At 45.8% G+C, this 16,054-nt stretch overlaps 1 protein-coding gene across 2 annotated transcripts in view; it reads left to right on the forward strand.

Moving 5' to 3' along the window:
- Dhx8 (DEAH-box helicase 8) overlaps positions 1–16,054 on the forward strand; it is a 36,566-nt gene that overhangs the window by 10,484 nt on the left and 10,028 nt on the right. The window contains exons 6-17 of one of the 2 annotated variants that reach the window (NM_001413227.1): positions 275–700; positions 1,731–1,875; positions 1,966–2,169; positions 2,756–2,843; positions 4,847–4,944; positions 6,611–6,758; positions 9,895–10,076; positions 11,100–11,294; positions 12,123–12,308; positions 12,397–12,607; positions 13,315–13,496; positions 14,873–15,013. In NM_001413227.1, the coding sequence (NP_001400156.1) occupies positions 275–700; positions 1,731–1,875; positions 1,966–2,169; positions 2,756–2,843; positions 4,847–4,944; positions 6,611–6,758; positions 9,895–10,076; positions 11,100–11,294; positions 12,123–12,308; positions 12,397–12,607; positions 13,315–13,496; positions 14,873–15,013 (2,206 nt within the window). Of the gene's footprint in view, positions 1–274; positions 701–1,730; positions 1,876–1,965; positions 2,170–2,755; positions 2,844–4,846; positions 4,945–6,610; positions 6,759–9,894; positions 10,077–11,099; positions 11,295–12,122; positions 12,309–12,396; positions 12,608–13,314; positions 13,497–14,872; positions 15,014–16,054 lie in introns of those variants that run through there. The other variant, XM_063268746.1, reaches the window with a different exon arrangement.

A 16,054-nucleotide genomic window follows, 5' to 3' on the forward strand; every position in this document is an offset into this window, starting at 1 on the left:
AGTGTATGGGCTCTTAACCGCCTGTGCATTAGGTTGGGCTTCATTGCTCCTTGCTAAAGGTGTTTATACCAGAAATGCTACGGTGCTCAGAAGTTAGAAATTGGAGCTGCCGGAGACCAACTACATCTAAGTCATTACTGGCCTGTGGGGGTGTGGTCCAGTTCAGAGGTTAGGGTTTCTAGCTTATACAGAGGACACTGTCCTGGGTGCTTGGGGATGTAGAGGTGAATTGGGTTGATTTATTTTTTCAAACAGGTCTTTGTTGATTTATTAGGGACAGGACAAAGAAGAAGAAGAGGAGTCGGAGCCGAGATCGTGATCGTGATCGAGACCGGGACAGGGACCGAGACCGGGACAGGGACCGTGACAAGGACCGAGAACGAGATAGAGATCGAGAACGAGACAGAGAGCGAGATAGAGATAGAGACCATAAGCGGAGACACCGATCACGCTCTCGGTCACATTCTAGGACCCGGGAGAGGGCTAAGGGGAAATCTAGATACAGGTCTAGGAGCAGAAGTCAGAGTCCCTTCAAAGATCGGAAAGACCGGGAAAAGTATGGGGAGAGGAATCTGGACAGATGGCGGGATAAGCATGTGGACCGCCCTCCTCCTGAAGAGCCTGCCATTGGAGACATTTACAATGGCAAAGTGACCAGCATCATGCAGTTTGGCTGCTTCGTGCAGCTGGAAGGCCTAAGGTAATGGTTGTACTCTCTCACATCAGTGTGTACACCGGCTTTTTTTTTTTTTTTTTGGTTCTTTTTCTTTGGAGCTGGGGACCGAACCCAGGGCCTTGCGCTTCCTAGGCAAGCGCTCTACCACTGAGCTAAATCCCCAACCCCCATGTACACCGGCTTTTACTGCTGAAGTGGGAGTGTGTGTTCATAGTCCAAGACGCTACCACAATTACACTTAGTCAGTTCAGGTATGCCAGGGTTATTTTATTAGGAAGTTAGACTTTTTGTTGATTTCTTTTAATTATTTTTTATTTTTGAAATGCAGTCTGTTTCCCTGGCTGTTTTAGAATTCTGTGTAGACCAGGCTGGCCCCAAACTCTGAGAGTTTGCCTCTCACCTGTGTCTGCCTCCCACTTGCTGAGATTAAAGGTGTGTGTTATAATGTTTAGCCTTTTGGTTGATTTTTATTTTTTTCAAGGGCTTTGAGTGTAGTAGACGAGTTCCCTGCCATATTCTTAGCCTTAGGTTTTTTGTTTTTTGTTTTTGTTTTTTTTTTTTTTTTGATTTTGAAATGTCCCAGAGCCATTTATTCCTTCCTCTGCCCTCAGTAGATCTGTCCTTTGCTGATCGTGACAGTTGGGAATTGATCTCTCGCTTCCTTCTCAGTCTGTATCTTTCTGTTTAGGGGCAGTGATGCTAACACTAACTTCTTGGTGCTCCTTTGTGAGCTTTCCTCTTCCTCCTCTTCTTCCTCTCCCTCCTCCTTCTCTCCTTCCTTATTTGTGTGTATTATGTTCATGTTCATGTGTGGCACTTTACCAAGTGGGCCATCTTACCTGTTTGAGACAAAGACTCACCATTGTTGGCAGGCCCTGTAACCTCAGACTTCCTGTGAACCAGGCTGGACTGGAATTCATGCTCTTCCTGCCCTGCCTCCTGAGGCAAAGGTTTCAGGCCCATGAAGACTGCTTTGTTTAGGTGCAGCAGGAGTAGAAGTCAGTTGGATAAAGTTATGTTAGGCTTATTTCAGAGGTGTCTCACTTTCTCTCAGGAAGCGGTGGGAAGGCCTGGTGCACATTTCTGAGCTTCGACGGGAAGGTCGAGTGGCCAATGTGGCTGATGTTGTGAGCAAAGGCCAGAGGGTTAAGGTCAAAGTTCTGTCCTTCACTGGGACCAAGACCAGCCTGAGCATGAAGGTGGGTGATATCTCCAGTCTTTCCACAGCCGATAGCCCAGGGTGTGTCAGAAGACAGCGAGTGAGCAGTTCCCTTCTTATTGTGCTTCAGGATGTGGATCAAGAAACAGGAGAAGATCTAAACCCAAACAGACGCAGAAATCTGGTTGGGGAGACCAACGAAGAGACGTCGATGCGGAACCCAGACCGACCCACCCACCTCTCCCTCGTCAGTGCTCCTGAAGTAGAGGACGACTCACTGGAGCGCAAGCGGCTCACCCGCATCTCTGACCCAGAGAAGTGGGAGATCAAACAGGTTGGGGACTCAGAGTCATTCAGCATGGAGCATGGTAGTTAGGAGAGTGGGCCCTAGATATGACACCCTGTGGCGGCATCTGTCCACCAGGGCCAGAGGTGGTGGCGTGGGATTAACAGTGAGCAGAGTTGAACCTTAGTACCTAGCCTGTGGTGACTGCGGTTGTTGTTATTTTCCTCGTTCTTCAGTGAGCATTAGAGTGATGGTGTGTCAAGCTCTGGGTAGCACTGGGCTGCAGAGACAGGGTTCTGTGGTTCGTGCCCTTGAGGGACTCAGCACCCAGGGGCAGAGACAGGGCTAAACAAGTAACTGTAGGGCTGCATGCTACATGAAAGAGTGCCAGGAGCTGTGGTGGTAAGGGAAGGCACCAGTAACCCTTCCTGGGGACAGTGCCTCTGAGCCCACGCCTTCAGAGCCCTGTTGTGCTGGTCCCTGGGGATTAGACATGTGGCTCACTCTGACTCTTACATGCTGGGCTCCAAGAGAAGACTCCTCGTGTGACATCTCTGGAGTGTACACTGAGATGGGAGTTTTGATGGTAGCTGCAGGTCTTAGTTACAGTGCTGCCTCCTCCTGCCCTCTCTAGATGATTGCTGCCAATGTGCTTTCCAAAGAAGAGTTTCCAGACTTCGATGAAGAGACCGGCATTCTCCCTAAGGTGGATGATGAAGAAGGTAATCTGCCACTTGGGTTAGCTGGAGGAGGGGTTGGGAGGGTGATTGCAAGTTGCATTGCTAGAGCGGGCTGTTTGTGGTTTCCCTCGTGGGTATTCGCTGTTTGTTCCCTGACTCACTCCTCATCTTTGGATAGAAGCACGTGTTTACACAGATCAGTTACCTGTTCCTATTGTTCATTATGTAGTCGAGGCTAGACTTGGTCCCCCCCCTCTCTCTCTTAGTTTTTTTTTTTTTAAAGATTTATTTATTTACTTAATGTATATAAGCACACTGTAACTGTCTTCAGATACACCCGACCCCATTACAGATGGTTGTGAGCCACCATGTGGTTGCTGGGAATTGAACTCAGGACCTCTGGAAGAGCAGTTGGTGCTCTTAACCACTGAGCCATCTCTCCAGCCCTCCCTTTTAATTTTTATTTTATTTTTTCTTTTCTTTTTTCTTTTTTTCGGAGCTGGGGACCAAACCCAGGGCCTTGGCGCTTGCTAGGCAAGCGCTCTACCACTGAGCTAAATCCCCAACCCCCCTTTTAATTTTTTTTTTTTTTCCGGGGCTGGGGATCGAACCCAGGACCTTGCGCTTCCTAGGCAAGCACTCTACCACTGAGCCAAATCCCCAACCCCCTCCCCCTTTTAATTTTTAATGACTTGTTTTTATTTCATGTGAATTCGTGTTTTTGCCTACATGGTTGCTTGTATGAGGTTGCTTGTAACTCCTTTGGAGTTACAGACAGTTGTGAGCTGCCATGTGGGTACTGGAAATTGTACTCAGGTCCCCTTGAAGAGCAGCCAGTGCTCTTAACTGCTGAGCCATCTTTCCAGCCCTAGACTTGGACTCTTGATTTTCCTTTGTCAGCCTCCAGGGTGCTGGGATTACATGCATGTGCTGTCTACCCAATTTACTTTAGGTGCATATGTATTTAGTTTCCAGGCGTGTGTGTGTGTGCTATTATTGTTATTTGTTTGTTTGTTTTTTTTTTGAGACATACATATATAGCCCAGGCTAGCCTATAGTTTACTATGTGGCAACAGTGATCTTGAACTATTGATCCTCCTGCTTCCACTTCCAAGTGCTAGGTTTATATGCATGAGCCACTCTTAACCTTTAAATACTTTTTTCTTTGTGGTGCTAGGGATTGAACTTGGCCCTGCATATATTAGCAGGTACTGTCTCTGAGCTGCAGCCCCCTTTCGTTTATGAATGAGATTATTATGAGGTTCCTAAGCTTGCCTGTTACTACCTGTGTGGAAGACCTTGTATTTTTCAACATGTAGAAATGCTAGATGAGATGGGGCGCAGTTGTTACCTCAGCTCTGAAGGCTGAGGCAGGACCATTACGAGTAACACCATCTAGAATATCAGAACAGTTTTCTTCACAGGCTTGGCTTCTTTTGACAGCAGTTTTAATCAGTTCTTTGACTGGAGCAGAAATGCCCTAGCAGTGGGTGTGGGGAAAGAAGAGCAAGTCACCTAGGGTAGAGTTTTGCTTCTGCTGATGTCTTTTGGACCTGGGACGCTATTCCTTTAGTTAAAAAAAATACATTTGCTTATTTGTGTGTGTGTGTGTGTGTGTGTGTGTGTGTGTGTGTGTGTGTGTGTGAAAGAGAGAGAGAGAGAGAGAGAGAGAGAGAGCGAGAGCAAGAGAGCACACATGTGCTGTGGTCCATATATGGAAAACAGAACAACTTGCCATAGTTGGTTTGTCCTTTTACCACGTAGGTCCTGGGGATAAAGCTCAGAACATCAAGTGACTTTACACCCTTAGCCATATTGCCAGTTTGGGAAACTATGCTATGTATAAAAGTGTGCCTCTGGGTTTGCATGCGTGTGTGCCTGTCTGTATGCATGCATAGCTTTCAAAGGATGGCTTGCAGTGTGTGTTCACTCCTTCCACATGGGCTCCAGGAATTGAACTCAGGTACTTGCGAGCCTGAAATTAAACTTTTTGATGAAAATGACTGTCCTCTTGTTTTAACTACCTCTATTTGGTGAACGTTTAGATGAGGATCTTGAAATTGAACTTGTTGAAGAGGAGCCTCCGTTCCTGAGAGGGCACACCAAGCAGAGCATGGACATGAGCCCCATCAAAATCGTTAAGGTGAGAAGGTGGGGCTTTTTACCTGGAAACACCCACCAGCTTGTTTCCTTAAAGCAGTGGCTTAAAGCATAAGTAGGAGTCAGGCCACCTGATTGCAAACCAGGTCTACATCTTGAAAATGGAGGGTGGCTCAGCTCCATGCGTTTGCCTGTTTAATCTTTGTGGTTAGTTACTGCGTTTTGAGCGAAAGCAGAGAGATAAGCAGAGGGCTTGCTCTACCATTGTTGCTGTGTTTAGGTCCTTAGGGCTTGAGTCTCTGCTGCCCTGAAGGACAGAACACAGAGTTCAAGGCAGAATCCTTAAAAAATTTTTTTTTCTTTTTCTTTTTTTTTTTTTTTTTTTTTTTCTCGGAGCTGGGGATCGAACTCAGGGCCTTGCGCTTGCTAGGCAAGCGCTCTACCACTGAGCTAAATCCCCAACCCCCAAAAATTTTGGTGTGGAACAGATAATCTTAAGGGTGTGCGAGCCCAGCTAGCCTATATAATACTCATAATGGTGGTTGGTTTGTTTCTTGAGGCGAGGTCTTACTATGTAGCCCTGGTTGGCCTGGAACTCTCAGAGATTACCTGCCTCGGCCTCCTGAGTGCTGGGATTACAGGTGTGAGGCACACATCCAGCTGTAATCCACTCTCTCAGTGTTCTCATGTGGTCTCATAGCTGCTTGCGTTGTTAGGGATGGGCAACTCACTGACCTTTAAGGATGCCCATGATGGAGCTGATTTTAATTCTAACTGAAACACCCATATTACCCTAAATTTTAGTCCTTAGGGTTATTAAGAATTCTTTTCCATTTCTCCTCCCAACTGTGTATGCATGTACACATATTTATGTGTGTGTGCAGGCATGTGACCGCACCGCAGTTCACACATGGACGTTAGATGACAAGCTGACACTCCCCTTCCACCTTGTTTGAGACAGGGTCTCTTGTTCACCATTGAGTATGCCAGGCCAACTGGCCCTTGAGCTTCAGGGGATTTCTGTCTCTGCTTCCCATTTCATTGTAGAAATGCTGGGATTCCATAGATGTACGCTGCTGTCTGCCTTGTGTGGACTCTGGGGATCTGGACTCAGGTCCTCACACTATGGCATGAGCTTCACTCACTGAGAAGTCTCCCCAGGATTCTTCTTTTTGTGTTGTTGGTTTTCTTTGTTTTTTTGAGTCAGGGTCTTGCTGCTTGTTATGTAGCCAAGAATGGCCTCAAACACACAGTAATCTTCCTCAGCCTCCTGAGTTCTAGGATCTCGGTCTGCACACATCTTGCTCCAGTCTTTTGTTCTGTCCTTTATGCATCTAAAAGTAGCATCATCCCTTGCTCTAAGGGATGATTGTTTAAGCTAAAGGTTCTTTCACTGATAGAATTTTATTGTGTGTTCCAGATGATCCATTGATTTTCTGTAGCCTGAGACATGGATGTGAACTTTATCCTTCTCGTGCTTCAGATGACAGTAGTTCTACCTCGTCTGTATTTTTTAGACAGAGTCTCAGTCATGCTGCCCTGGCTGGTCTGACACTGGCTCTGTAGACTAGGCTGGCCTCAAACTCACAGAGATTTGCCTGCCTCTGTCTCCCAAGTGCTGGGATTAAAGGCAAACAGCACTGTGTGCCTAGGCTAACCGTCCACCTTTTCCTAGATACTCAGTGTTTGCTGTTTTTCCTCTGTTTTAGAACCCGGATGGCTCCCTCTCCCAAGCAGCCATGATGCAGAGTGCCCTGGCCAAAGAAAGGCGGGAGCTGAAGCAGGCCCAGCGGGAAGCAGAGATGGATTCTATACCCATGGGGCTCAACAAACACTGGGTGGACCCCTTGCCTGATGGTAAGGCTCCAGAGTGTGGACCTTTTTTAAAAATAAAAAAGGCTTTATGTATATGTAACAATTGATACTGTAGACACAAAGTGAAAATTTAGCCTTGGTTTTCTTTTTGTATTGTAGCTTTTTTATATTTCATTTCTTTTTACAGTTTACTATCTCCTCTAAAAAATTAATTTTAGCTGGGGCTTGGTGGTGGTGCATGCTTTTAATTTGAGCACTTCAGGTGCAGAGAGGGCAGGCGGATCTCTTGAGTTTAAGGCCAGCCTCTGTATGGTGTTGATCCCCTGGACCTGTTGTAGGCAGCTGTAAGCAGTTGTAAGTTGCCCGACATGGATGCTTAGATCTGAACTCCAGTTTTCTGGAAGAGCAGCAACCAGGCCCTTTGAAAAAAACGACAGATGGTCTTAATCATTGAGCCACCTCTCCAACGCTTTAACTTTAAACAGTTGTTTAAAATAAGTATTTCAATAACCTTGGTCAATTCATTACAGTGGCTGAGTTTTTTTCTAAATGACTTTTAAGACTTATTTTAAAGATAGTCTAGTGTAAGGGCTAGAGAGGTATCTCAGTGGTAGATTGCGTACACAGCATACATGAAGTCCTAGGATCTATTCCCAGCACAAGGGGAGAAAAGAGTACATTATGAGGCGGATGGGGTTGCCCAAGCCTATAATCCCAGCACTTTGGAGGTAGAGGCAGCATTAAGAGTTTGAGGCCGTGCTGGAGGGTAGTGGTGCACATTTTCAGTCCCAGTACTCGGGATGCAGAGGTGCAGGGGATCTCTAGGTTTGAGGCCAGCCTGGTCTACAGAGCAAGTCACAGGGCATTCAAGGGTACACAGAGAAACTGTTTTGGGAAAAAAAGAAAAAGTTCAAGATGAACTTCAATTACATTGGGACAACCTAGGCTGTGTTAGACCCAGTCTCAAAAACAACAAAAGGGGCTGGAGAAATGGCTCAGTGGTTAAGAACACTGACTCCTTCCAGAGGTCCTGAGTTCAGTTCCCAGCAACCACATGGTGGCTCACAACCATGTAATGGGATCCAACATCCTCCTCTGGTGTCTGAGTACAGTGATAGTGTACTCATACACATTAAGGAACAAAACAAACCCCCCCAAAAAAAACAAAGAGTGAAAACTACAGCTTTTATGTATATTTGTATATGGTTGAATGTATGTGTGCATGCTATATGCATATGGATGCCCTTGGAGGCAAGGAGGGGGCATCAGACACCCTGGAATTAAGAGTTCCATGCCGTGGTGAGCCACTTAATAAGGGTGCGGGGAACTGAACTGTGTCTTCCACCCGAGTAGTGAATGTTCTTAGTGGCTGAGCTTCCTTCCATACCTTGTTTTTGTTTTTTGAAATGTGGATGGGTGTTGTGCCTGAGTGTTCTAGCTCTGTGTACCTTGTATGTGTCTGGTGCTCATGGAGGTCAGAAGAGGGCGTTGGATCTCGAGTTACAGGTGATTGAGTGCCACCGTATAGATACTAGGAATCCAGTTTGGGTCCTCTGGTAACCACTGGTTATCTCTCTAGCCTCTGATGTATGTTTGTTTGTTTTAGATAGGGTTTCATTATGTAGTTCTGGCTGACTTTAAATTAACGGTAGCTTAGGCTGATCTTAAACTTGGAACAGTCTTTCTGCTTCAGCCTCCTATGTGCTGGGATTTCAGGTGTGAGCCGCCATGCCTGTCTAGAACCTAGTCTTTCATAGGGGTTTAGAGAGTATGTGATGGCAGGCAAGAAATGGCCTGTGTTAACCAGTTTTCAGTAGACAAGACCTTTGAAAGCCTGTGTGTTGTGCTGAGTGTCGAGGGATGAGGCAGGATTGGCAGGTCAGGGCTTTGTAGATGGTTTTAGGTATCTGGACTCATCCTGAGTGCATGATGGAATGTAAAAGTGTCCTAAGCAGTATACTCCTGCAGAGTATGGCATCATCAGACAAGAGGAAATATCTGAGAAGTGTAGACTGTCGAATGCTGAATGTATTGAATATTGGAATATTGAATAGAAGAAGTGGGAGTGGCCAAAGATAGCTTCCAGGTCTACTGTGAGCACCAGAGTGATGGTGCTTGGGGTGAGATGAGGAGCAGGTGTGTGGGGAAAGTGACTGCAGAGCTGGACCTGTGTCTCAGGTAGCCAGGAGACATCTCAGTTGAGGTATCAGGAATGTTCAGAAGAGGGCTGTAGCTGGCCTTTGCTACTTTGTGCGTTCTTCTTTTTCTCATCTTTTTTTTTTTGTTTGTTTTTTTTCTTTTCTTTTTTTCTGAGCTGGGGACCGAACCCAGGGCCTTGCGCTTGCTAGGCAAGCGCTGTACCACTGAGCTAAATCCCCGACCCTTTTTTTCCTCATCTGTTATCTCCTGTTTTATCCCCTATCACTAGAAAGGACAGGAAGAAGGATAGATGTGTGTGTGTGCGGGGGAGACAGAGGCCCAGAGAGAGAGGGAGATCCCAGTGTTACTATGTAGCCCTGACTCAAACTTACATAAATACGTATTTAAAGATTTACTTTTACTGTTTTAAGTTAAATTTAAGTTAAGTGCTTGTGTATGGGTATCTACCCACAGAGTTAGAGGTGCTGGATCCCCGGTGCTGAAGTTACAGGCAGTTGTGAGCCACACATCTTGGGTGCTGGGGTCCTTCGGAAGAGGAGCATACTGAGCTCTCTCTCCTGTCCCTGAGACTGAAGTATGTTTTTACAGGTGTTTTTGTCAGCAGGTTTGTAACATTTTTGTGTTTGAGAGAGCCACCAAAATTCTCTTTATCTTGCTCCTTTTACTCCTAATTCAGACTACAAATTTTAGGGTTAACGTTAAAAACAGCGGGTGGAGGAAACCAGGCCCAAAGCACCACACACTGTATGAGGTGTCCAGTGTGTGCCAGCCCGAGAGAGAGAGAGAGAGAGAGAGAGAGAGAGAGAGAGAGAGAGAGAGAGAACGAGAGAGAGAACGAGAACAGACTAGTGCTGTCTGGGAAGGAGATTGTTTCTTTTGGAGGGATGAAGGCGTTGTAAAATCAGGTGGTGGTGATGGCGCACAGCTTTGGAGGGTTTTAGAAGGCACTGAGCTATCACTTGAGAAGATGGCGCATGGCAGGAGCCTGAAACAGAACTCAGTTTGTTTTCCTTTGCAGCGGAAGGCAGGCAGATCGCTGCCAACATGAGGGGGATTGGGATGATGCCCAATGACATTCCTGAGTGGAAGAAGCATGCCTTTGGGGGCAACAAAGCTTCTTACGGGAAGAAGACCCAGATGTCAATCCTTGAGCAGAGAGAGAGCCTGCCTATCTACAAACTGAAGGAACAGCTGGTGCAGGTGGGAGGCCATTTTGGGGTGAGGGATGGGGTGTAGAATGTTTTCTAATTGGGATGTGTGTTGGGGTGCTGGAGCTCAAATCTGATCAAGCACTGTTCTACTAAGCTGTATCCCCAGACTTACCACTATTTTTCTGTGTGTACTTTTACCTACGTACGTGTGTGGTTTAGGGGCCAGGGCACTCGAGGGGTCAGAGGATGTGTTGTGGGTTGAATGTCTCCCATCTTTATGTGGGTTCAAACTCAGGCCTGTGCTGAGGCATCTTTAGACATGGAGCCATCTCTCTGGCTCCTTCCTTTATCTTTCTTAGGCATGGCTTCATTCTGGCTAGCGTAGGCTGATGGGGAACTCATCTGTATCCCAGCTGGCCTCAGAGAATGGCGCTCCATCCTCTCACCTCAGCCTTCCCAGTACTGTGACTACAGGTGTGAGCACCACACCGACCTTTAACATTTCCTTCTGAAATGGGTCTCATGAGCGTGAACTACTAATGCTCCTGCCTTAGCTTAGGATTATGGGTGTGCACCACCCATGCAGTGCTAGGAATCAAACTGTGCTGCCAACTGAGCTACGTTTCCCAAGCCCTTCATTTTGGTTTTCCTAGACAGTCTCATATGTCCTAGGCTGACATAAAATCTACTGTGTAGCCTAGGTAGGCCTCAAACTAAAAAAAAAAAAAAAAAATCCTCCTTCCTTCGTGGTGTGTTTTGCCTGTGTGTATGTCTGCAGCATGTGCATGCCCGTTGCCTGCAGAAGTCAGAAGAGGGCACCTGGACTACTGAGCTGCAATGTGGATGCTGGGATTTGAACCCAGGTCCACTATGAGAGCAGCCAGTGCTCTTACTGGCTGAGCCACCTCTCCAGCTCCTGTGGCAATTTTTTTTTTCTTTTTTCTTTTTTTTGGAGCTGGGGACCGAACCCAGGGCCTTGTGCTTGCTAGGCAAGTTCTCTACCACTGAGCTAAATCCCCAACCCCTCCTGTGGCAATTTTTAACAAATATATTTATATTGTGCCCCTTTCAGGCTGTACATGACAATCAGATCCTAATTGTAATCGGAGAGACAGGATCTGGGAAGACAACACAGATCACCCAGTACCTGGCAGAGGCAGGCTATACTTCCAGGGGCAAGATTGGGTGCACCCAGCCCAGAAGAGTGGCAGCTATGTCTGTGGCCAAAAGAGTATCAGAGGAATTTGGTTGTTGCCTTGGTCAAGAGGTAAGTGGTTGGAGAAGTTGCTGTGTGAATTTCAGAAGAAAAATAGACTGACCCAAATACTTTATCTATAAAACGAGAATATTATTACATCTTTTTAGATTCCTCCCAAAGGAGGGAGATTTTCATTGTCATCAAATAATTCAGGTTTAAGTCCAGAGCAGGGCAAAGTTTACTAAAGGAAACCACTGTGATCTGTAATTCCCTCTCTAGTAGGAGTATGAAGGCCAGTGTACCTTACTTTTGCTTCTTTGTAGGATTGTCTTTCTTTTACCCTTTAAACCCCATAACACTAGATAAGAGAGAAAAATGGATAGAGAGGAAAGGAAAGAGATCCCTTAATAAAATCAGGGTTTGGTAAGGGGGCGATGTTATTATTAGACTACTTCCTGCTGATTAGGGGCCTCCAGTTCCTTGGGGTAAGTTTGATCTTTGCTGTTAGGATATCTAATTTTTTTCTTGTTATTTTGTGTTTTGGGCATGACTGCTTAACAAAGCTGCTCTGTGACCAACAGCCAACACCATTCTGGGGCCCTAGCATTTATATGTCCTCTGAAAAGTCCCCAGAATTTCAAACGTCACACAGTTGCAGAAACGATCTGCAGTTGGCAAAATCATGGTCCTGCTAGAGCACGAGGCAAATTTTTGTCAGCTTTTGTGGACAATCTGAAGTAGCCCCATATCCCACACCTGGGATTAAAATGAGGACATATTCTTACAATATTTCTGAATTTTTTAAAGAAATCAGAGTTCTAAAATTGTCACTAAAGGCCAGTCTGATAACTTCACAGAGAGACCCCATGTCTTAGGTCTTCTTCTGCCCTGCTGTAGGTAGGCTACACCATTCGATTTGAGGATTGCACCAGCCCAGAAACAGTCATCAAGTACATGACAGACGGCATGCTGCTCAGAGAGTGCCTGATTGATCCCGATCTCACTCAGTACGCCATCATCATGCTGGACGAGGCACATGAGAGGACTATTCACACAGATGTGCTCTTTGGGTTGTTGAAAAAGGTAAACACTGGTGTCTGGGAATAGGATTTGAGTGCGCTGTGACGTTTTGCTGGTCTTTTTTAGTAAGCCATCTTGCATTTCCCTTTAGACAGTTCAAAAACGACAAGACATGAAGCTGATTGTCACCTCAGCCACCCTGGATGCAGTGAAGTTTTCTCAGTACTTCTATGAAGCACCCATCTTCACAATCCCTGGTCGAACCTATCCAGTGGAGATTCTGTACACAAAGGAGCCCGAAACAGACTACTTGGACGCCAGCCTGATCACAGTCATGCAGATCCACCTGACAGAGCCGCCAGGTGAGGGCAGAGTCTGTCTTCTGCTAGTCTTATGAAAACACATTTTAAATTTGTTGTCTCTGTAAGCCTCAGGCATGTGTGTTTAGAATAGTGATGGAAATGTTTAAATGCCTGTATTTAAGTGTAGAAGGATCATAACCTCTTGGTTTACTTATTTTTGTGGTTTTTCAAGACAGGGTGTCTCTTTATGGCGCTCTTGGCTTTTTAGAGTTCATAGTGTGTATATTTCCTCTCTTTCTCTCTCTCTCTCTCTCTCTCTCTCTCTCTCTCTCTTTGTGTGTGTGTGTGTGTGTGTGTGTGTGTGTGTGTGTTGCCGTTAGTGTTGCTGTCTCCTTTCATACACATAGTTTCATGATTTGGACCTGTGGTTTGAGCTACCAAGAGGCTAAAGCAGGATGATTGCTTGAGCTAGAAGTTTAGGGCCAGCCTGGACAACATGATAGAACTCTCTTTCAAAATAAAACAGATCCAAGCCTGGCTACAGGCCTGTAATCCTGGCTATTTACTTGGGGGGCAGGGGTGCTGAGGCAGATAGAGCTCAAGTTCAAGATGGACAGTGGAGTGAGAGCTTGTCTCACAGCTTTTAAAACGTGAGAAGAGCTGGGGATGTGGCTCAGGGCAGACATGCACAAGACTTGTGTACCTCCCCTGCCACAAAAGATACAAGAGAGCCAGAGACAGTGAGTGACATTCCACTCTCTTCCTAGGTGACATCTTGGTTTTTTTGACTGGTCAGGAAGAGATCGATACTGCTTGTGAGATCCTGTATGAAAGAATGAAGTCACTGGGACCTGACGTCCCAGAGTTGATCATCCTCCCAGTGTACTCTGCTCTTCCGAGTGAGATGCAGACCCGAATCTTTGATCCAGCTCCTCCTGGCAGCAGAAAGGTAACATGGGGCTGAAATGGGAGTGGTTCCACATACCCTAAAGTCACGTGGGTGCACAGCCATGGGTCCACTTGTCACTTGTAATCCAGTGATGGATTACACGCACATGCCACCATGCCTTTTATGTGGGATCTGGACACTAAACTCAGTTTTCAGACTTGAGACAAGTACTTTACCAATTGAGCTATCCCCCTGCCTCAGTTTATCATTTTTAAATTTAAAAATTTTATTTTACTGCTGGGCATGGTGGCATGTTCACACCATGGTGCATGTATGTGGGTCAGAGGCCCCTGCAGGAGTCAGTTCTTTCCTCCCACCATCATCGAGGTCATCAGGCTTGGTGGCTCGTGTTTACCCACTGAGCCATCCTGCTAGACTCTGAATTTATTATATTTTATATATGGTTCATTACTTGATAGACATTAGGTTATTTCCACTTTGGGACATACCCCAGTACTTCTGCTGTGAACATTTGTCTACCATTTTTCTCAGTCATGTGTTTCTCTCATATTTTGACTGTGGAGATAGATGGGGAAATACTCAGTGGGTGTCAGGAGGTAGAGGGGTGACAGGTAAGGGAAACTCTCAGGCTTCTAACTTGCATAGCTGGGCGGCACGTGGTTCTAAGAGTTAGACATGGGAGAAGGAGCAGCTTGCGGGGAATAGGTGATGAGTTCTCTGTTCTGTTTGTTAGACTTGTTTCTAAGCAGGGCACTTGTGGCTGTGAGGCAGGTGAATGCCTTTCAGGGCCAGTAAGATACTGGTGTGATTCGAGACATTTCAGTGCCTCCTAGCAATGATTTTTTTCCAAGCAGTTGTGTTTTATGAGCTGAACCTCTGGGTGAAAACCAGTGGCAGAGCCAAGCTGAGAGTAATAATCTTCTAGATCACATATAGTGCTGCACACACAAACCGTGAAATTCCTGTCCCTCGTGGTTCGTTTTATGATGAGGAGAAAAGATCCAATCCTCTTCTTGTTCCACATATATGAACAGCCCATTTAGTAGTCCAGGTGTCTCTGTGGGAAAAAGAAAAATCTCATTTTGCTGTGCTACATGTGATGCCAGGAAATCTGTGCTTTCCCAGGGAGCTAGAAAATTAAAATTATAGTAATCATCTGCTCTAGACAATGAGGTACACAGCTATTTATACCAAATGAGATTGGCTCTGAGCAGTGTTGGCTCTTTTCTGCTTTATTGCTCTGAGGCCCCACCCACTTCCAAAGGAACCCTTCAGATGCGGGCACCTTCCCCCTGACTACAGGTACCTGGACTGGGGTTAAATGTCAAGGGTCTAGAGGGAGATAGTAGCTTCCTTGAGAAAGAGTAAGACCTTTTCTAAACTCAGCTCACTCTGACTGTCTTCCTCATCTGCAGGTGGTGATTGCCACCAACATTGCAGAAACATCTCTGACCATCGACGGCATCTACTATGTGGTCGACCCTGGATTTGTGAAGCAAAAAGTTTACAATTCTAAAACAGGGATTGACCAGCTCGTGGTGACACCTATTTCTCAGGTATGGGTGTGTCTATCAAGCTTTTCTCAAAATTCTGGTGAATTCTGGTCTCTCTGGGATTCGCTATGGTCCCTCCCTCCTTCGTTCCCTCCCTTTCTTCTTTTCCTGTTTGTTTCAAGACAGGGCCTTGCCAGGATCTCTGTAAGTTCTAGACTTAGCCTGGTCTACATAGCAAGTTTCAATTGGCTAGGACTTCACGGAGAGACCATTTTGGGAAAAGGAAAAGGCAGGTCTTGCTGTATAGCTTAAGCTGGTCTTAAATGTGGAATCCTCTGTCTCTGTCTCATTATGAGATTATAGGCATATGGCACCACACTGTGCTTGGTCCTATATTTTAAGTCTTTTGTCCTCAAAAGTGAACTCAGTGGGATAAGGAGAAGCTTCATACTATGTATGCTAGCCACTCTGTGTTTCACAGGATTAAATTTAGGCCTGATGTATGTTAGACAAACACTCTTTCATTTAGATTTATTTACTTATTATAAATGAGTACACCGTAGCTGTCTTCAGACACACCAGAAGAGGGCATCAGATCTCTTTACAGGTTGTTGTGAGCCACCATGTGGTTGCTGGGAATTGAACTCAGGACCTCTGGAAGAGCAGTCAGTGCTCTTAACGCCTGAGCCAACTCTAAGCCCCTGTATTTGTAATCTTTAGAGTGGGATTTCAAAATAAAAATTGCTCTATAAATCCAAAGTTTGTTTTTTTTTTTTTTGGAGCTGGGGACCGAACCCAGGGCCTTGCGCTCACTAGGCAAGCGCTCTACCGCTGAGCTAAATCCCCAACCCCCCAAAGTTTGTTTTTTTAAGATTGCCTCACACATGTTCAGTATTTTTATCATTTGTGTGTGCATGTACTGTGGAGGTCAGAAGCGTTCATCAGCTCCTCTAGAGCTGGAGCTGCAGGAAGTTATGAGCTGCCTAATGTGGGACTCTGCTCCTCTGGGAAAGCAGCCCCAAGATCATGAATACATACATACATACATACATACATACATACATACATACACACACATACAATATTATATATATATGTATATGT

The sequence above is a fragment of the Rattus norvegicus genome, chromosome 10, assembly GCF_036323735.1.
Source record: "Rattus norvegicus strain BN/NHsdMcwi chromosome 10, GRCr8, whole genome shotgun sequence".
Classification (NCBI taxonomy): domain Eukaryota; kingdom Metazoa; phylum Chordata; class Mammalia; order Rodentia; family Muridae; genus Rattus; species Rattus norvegicus.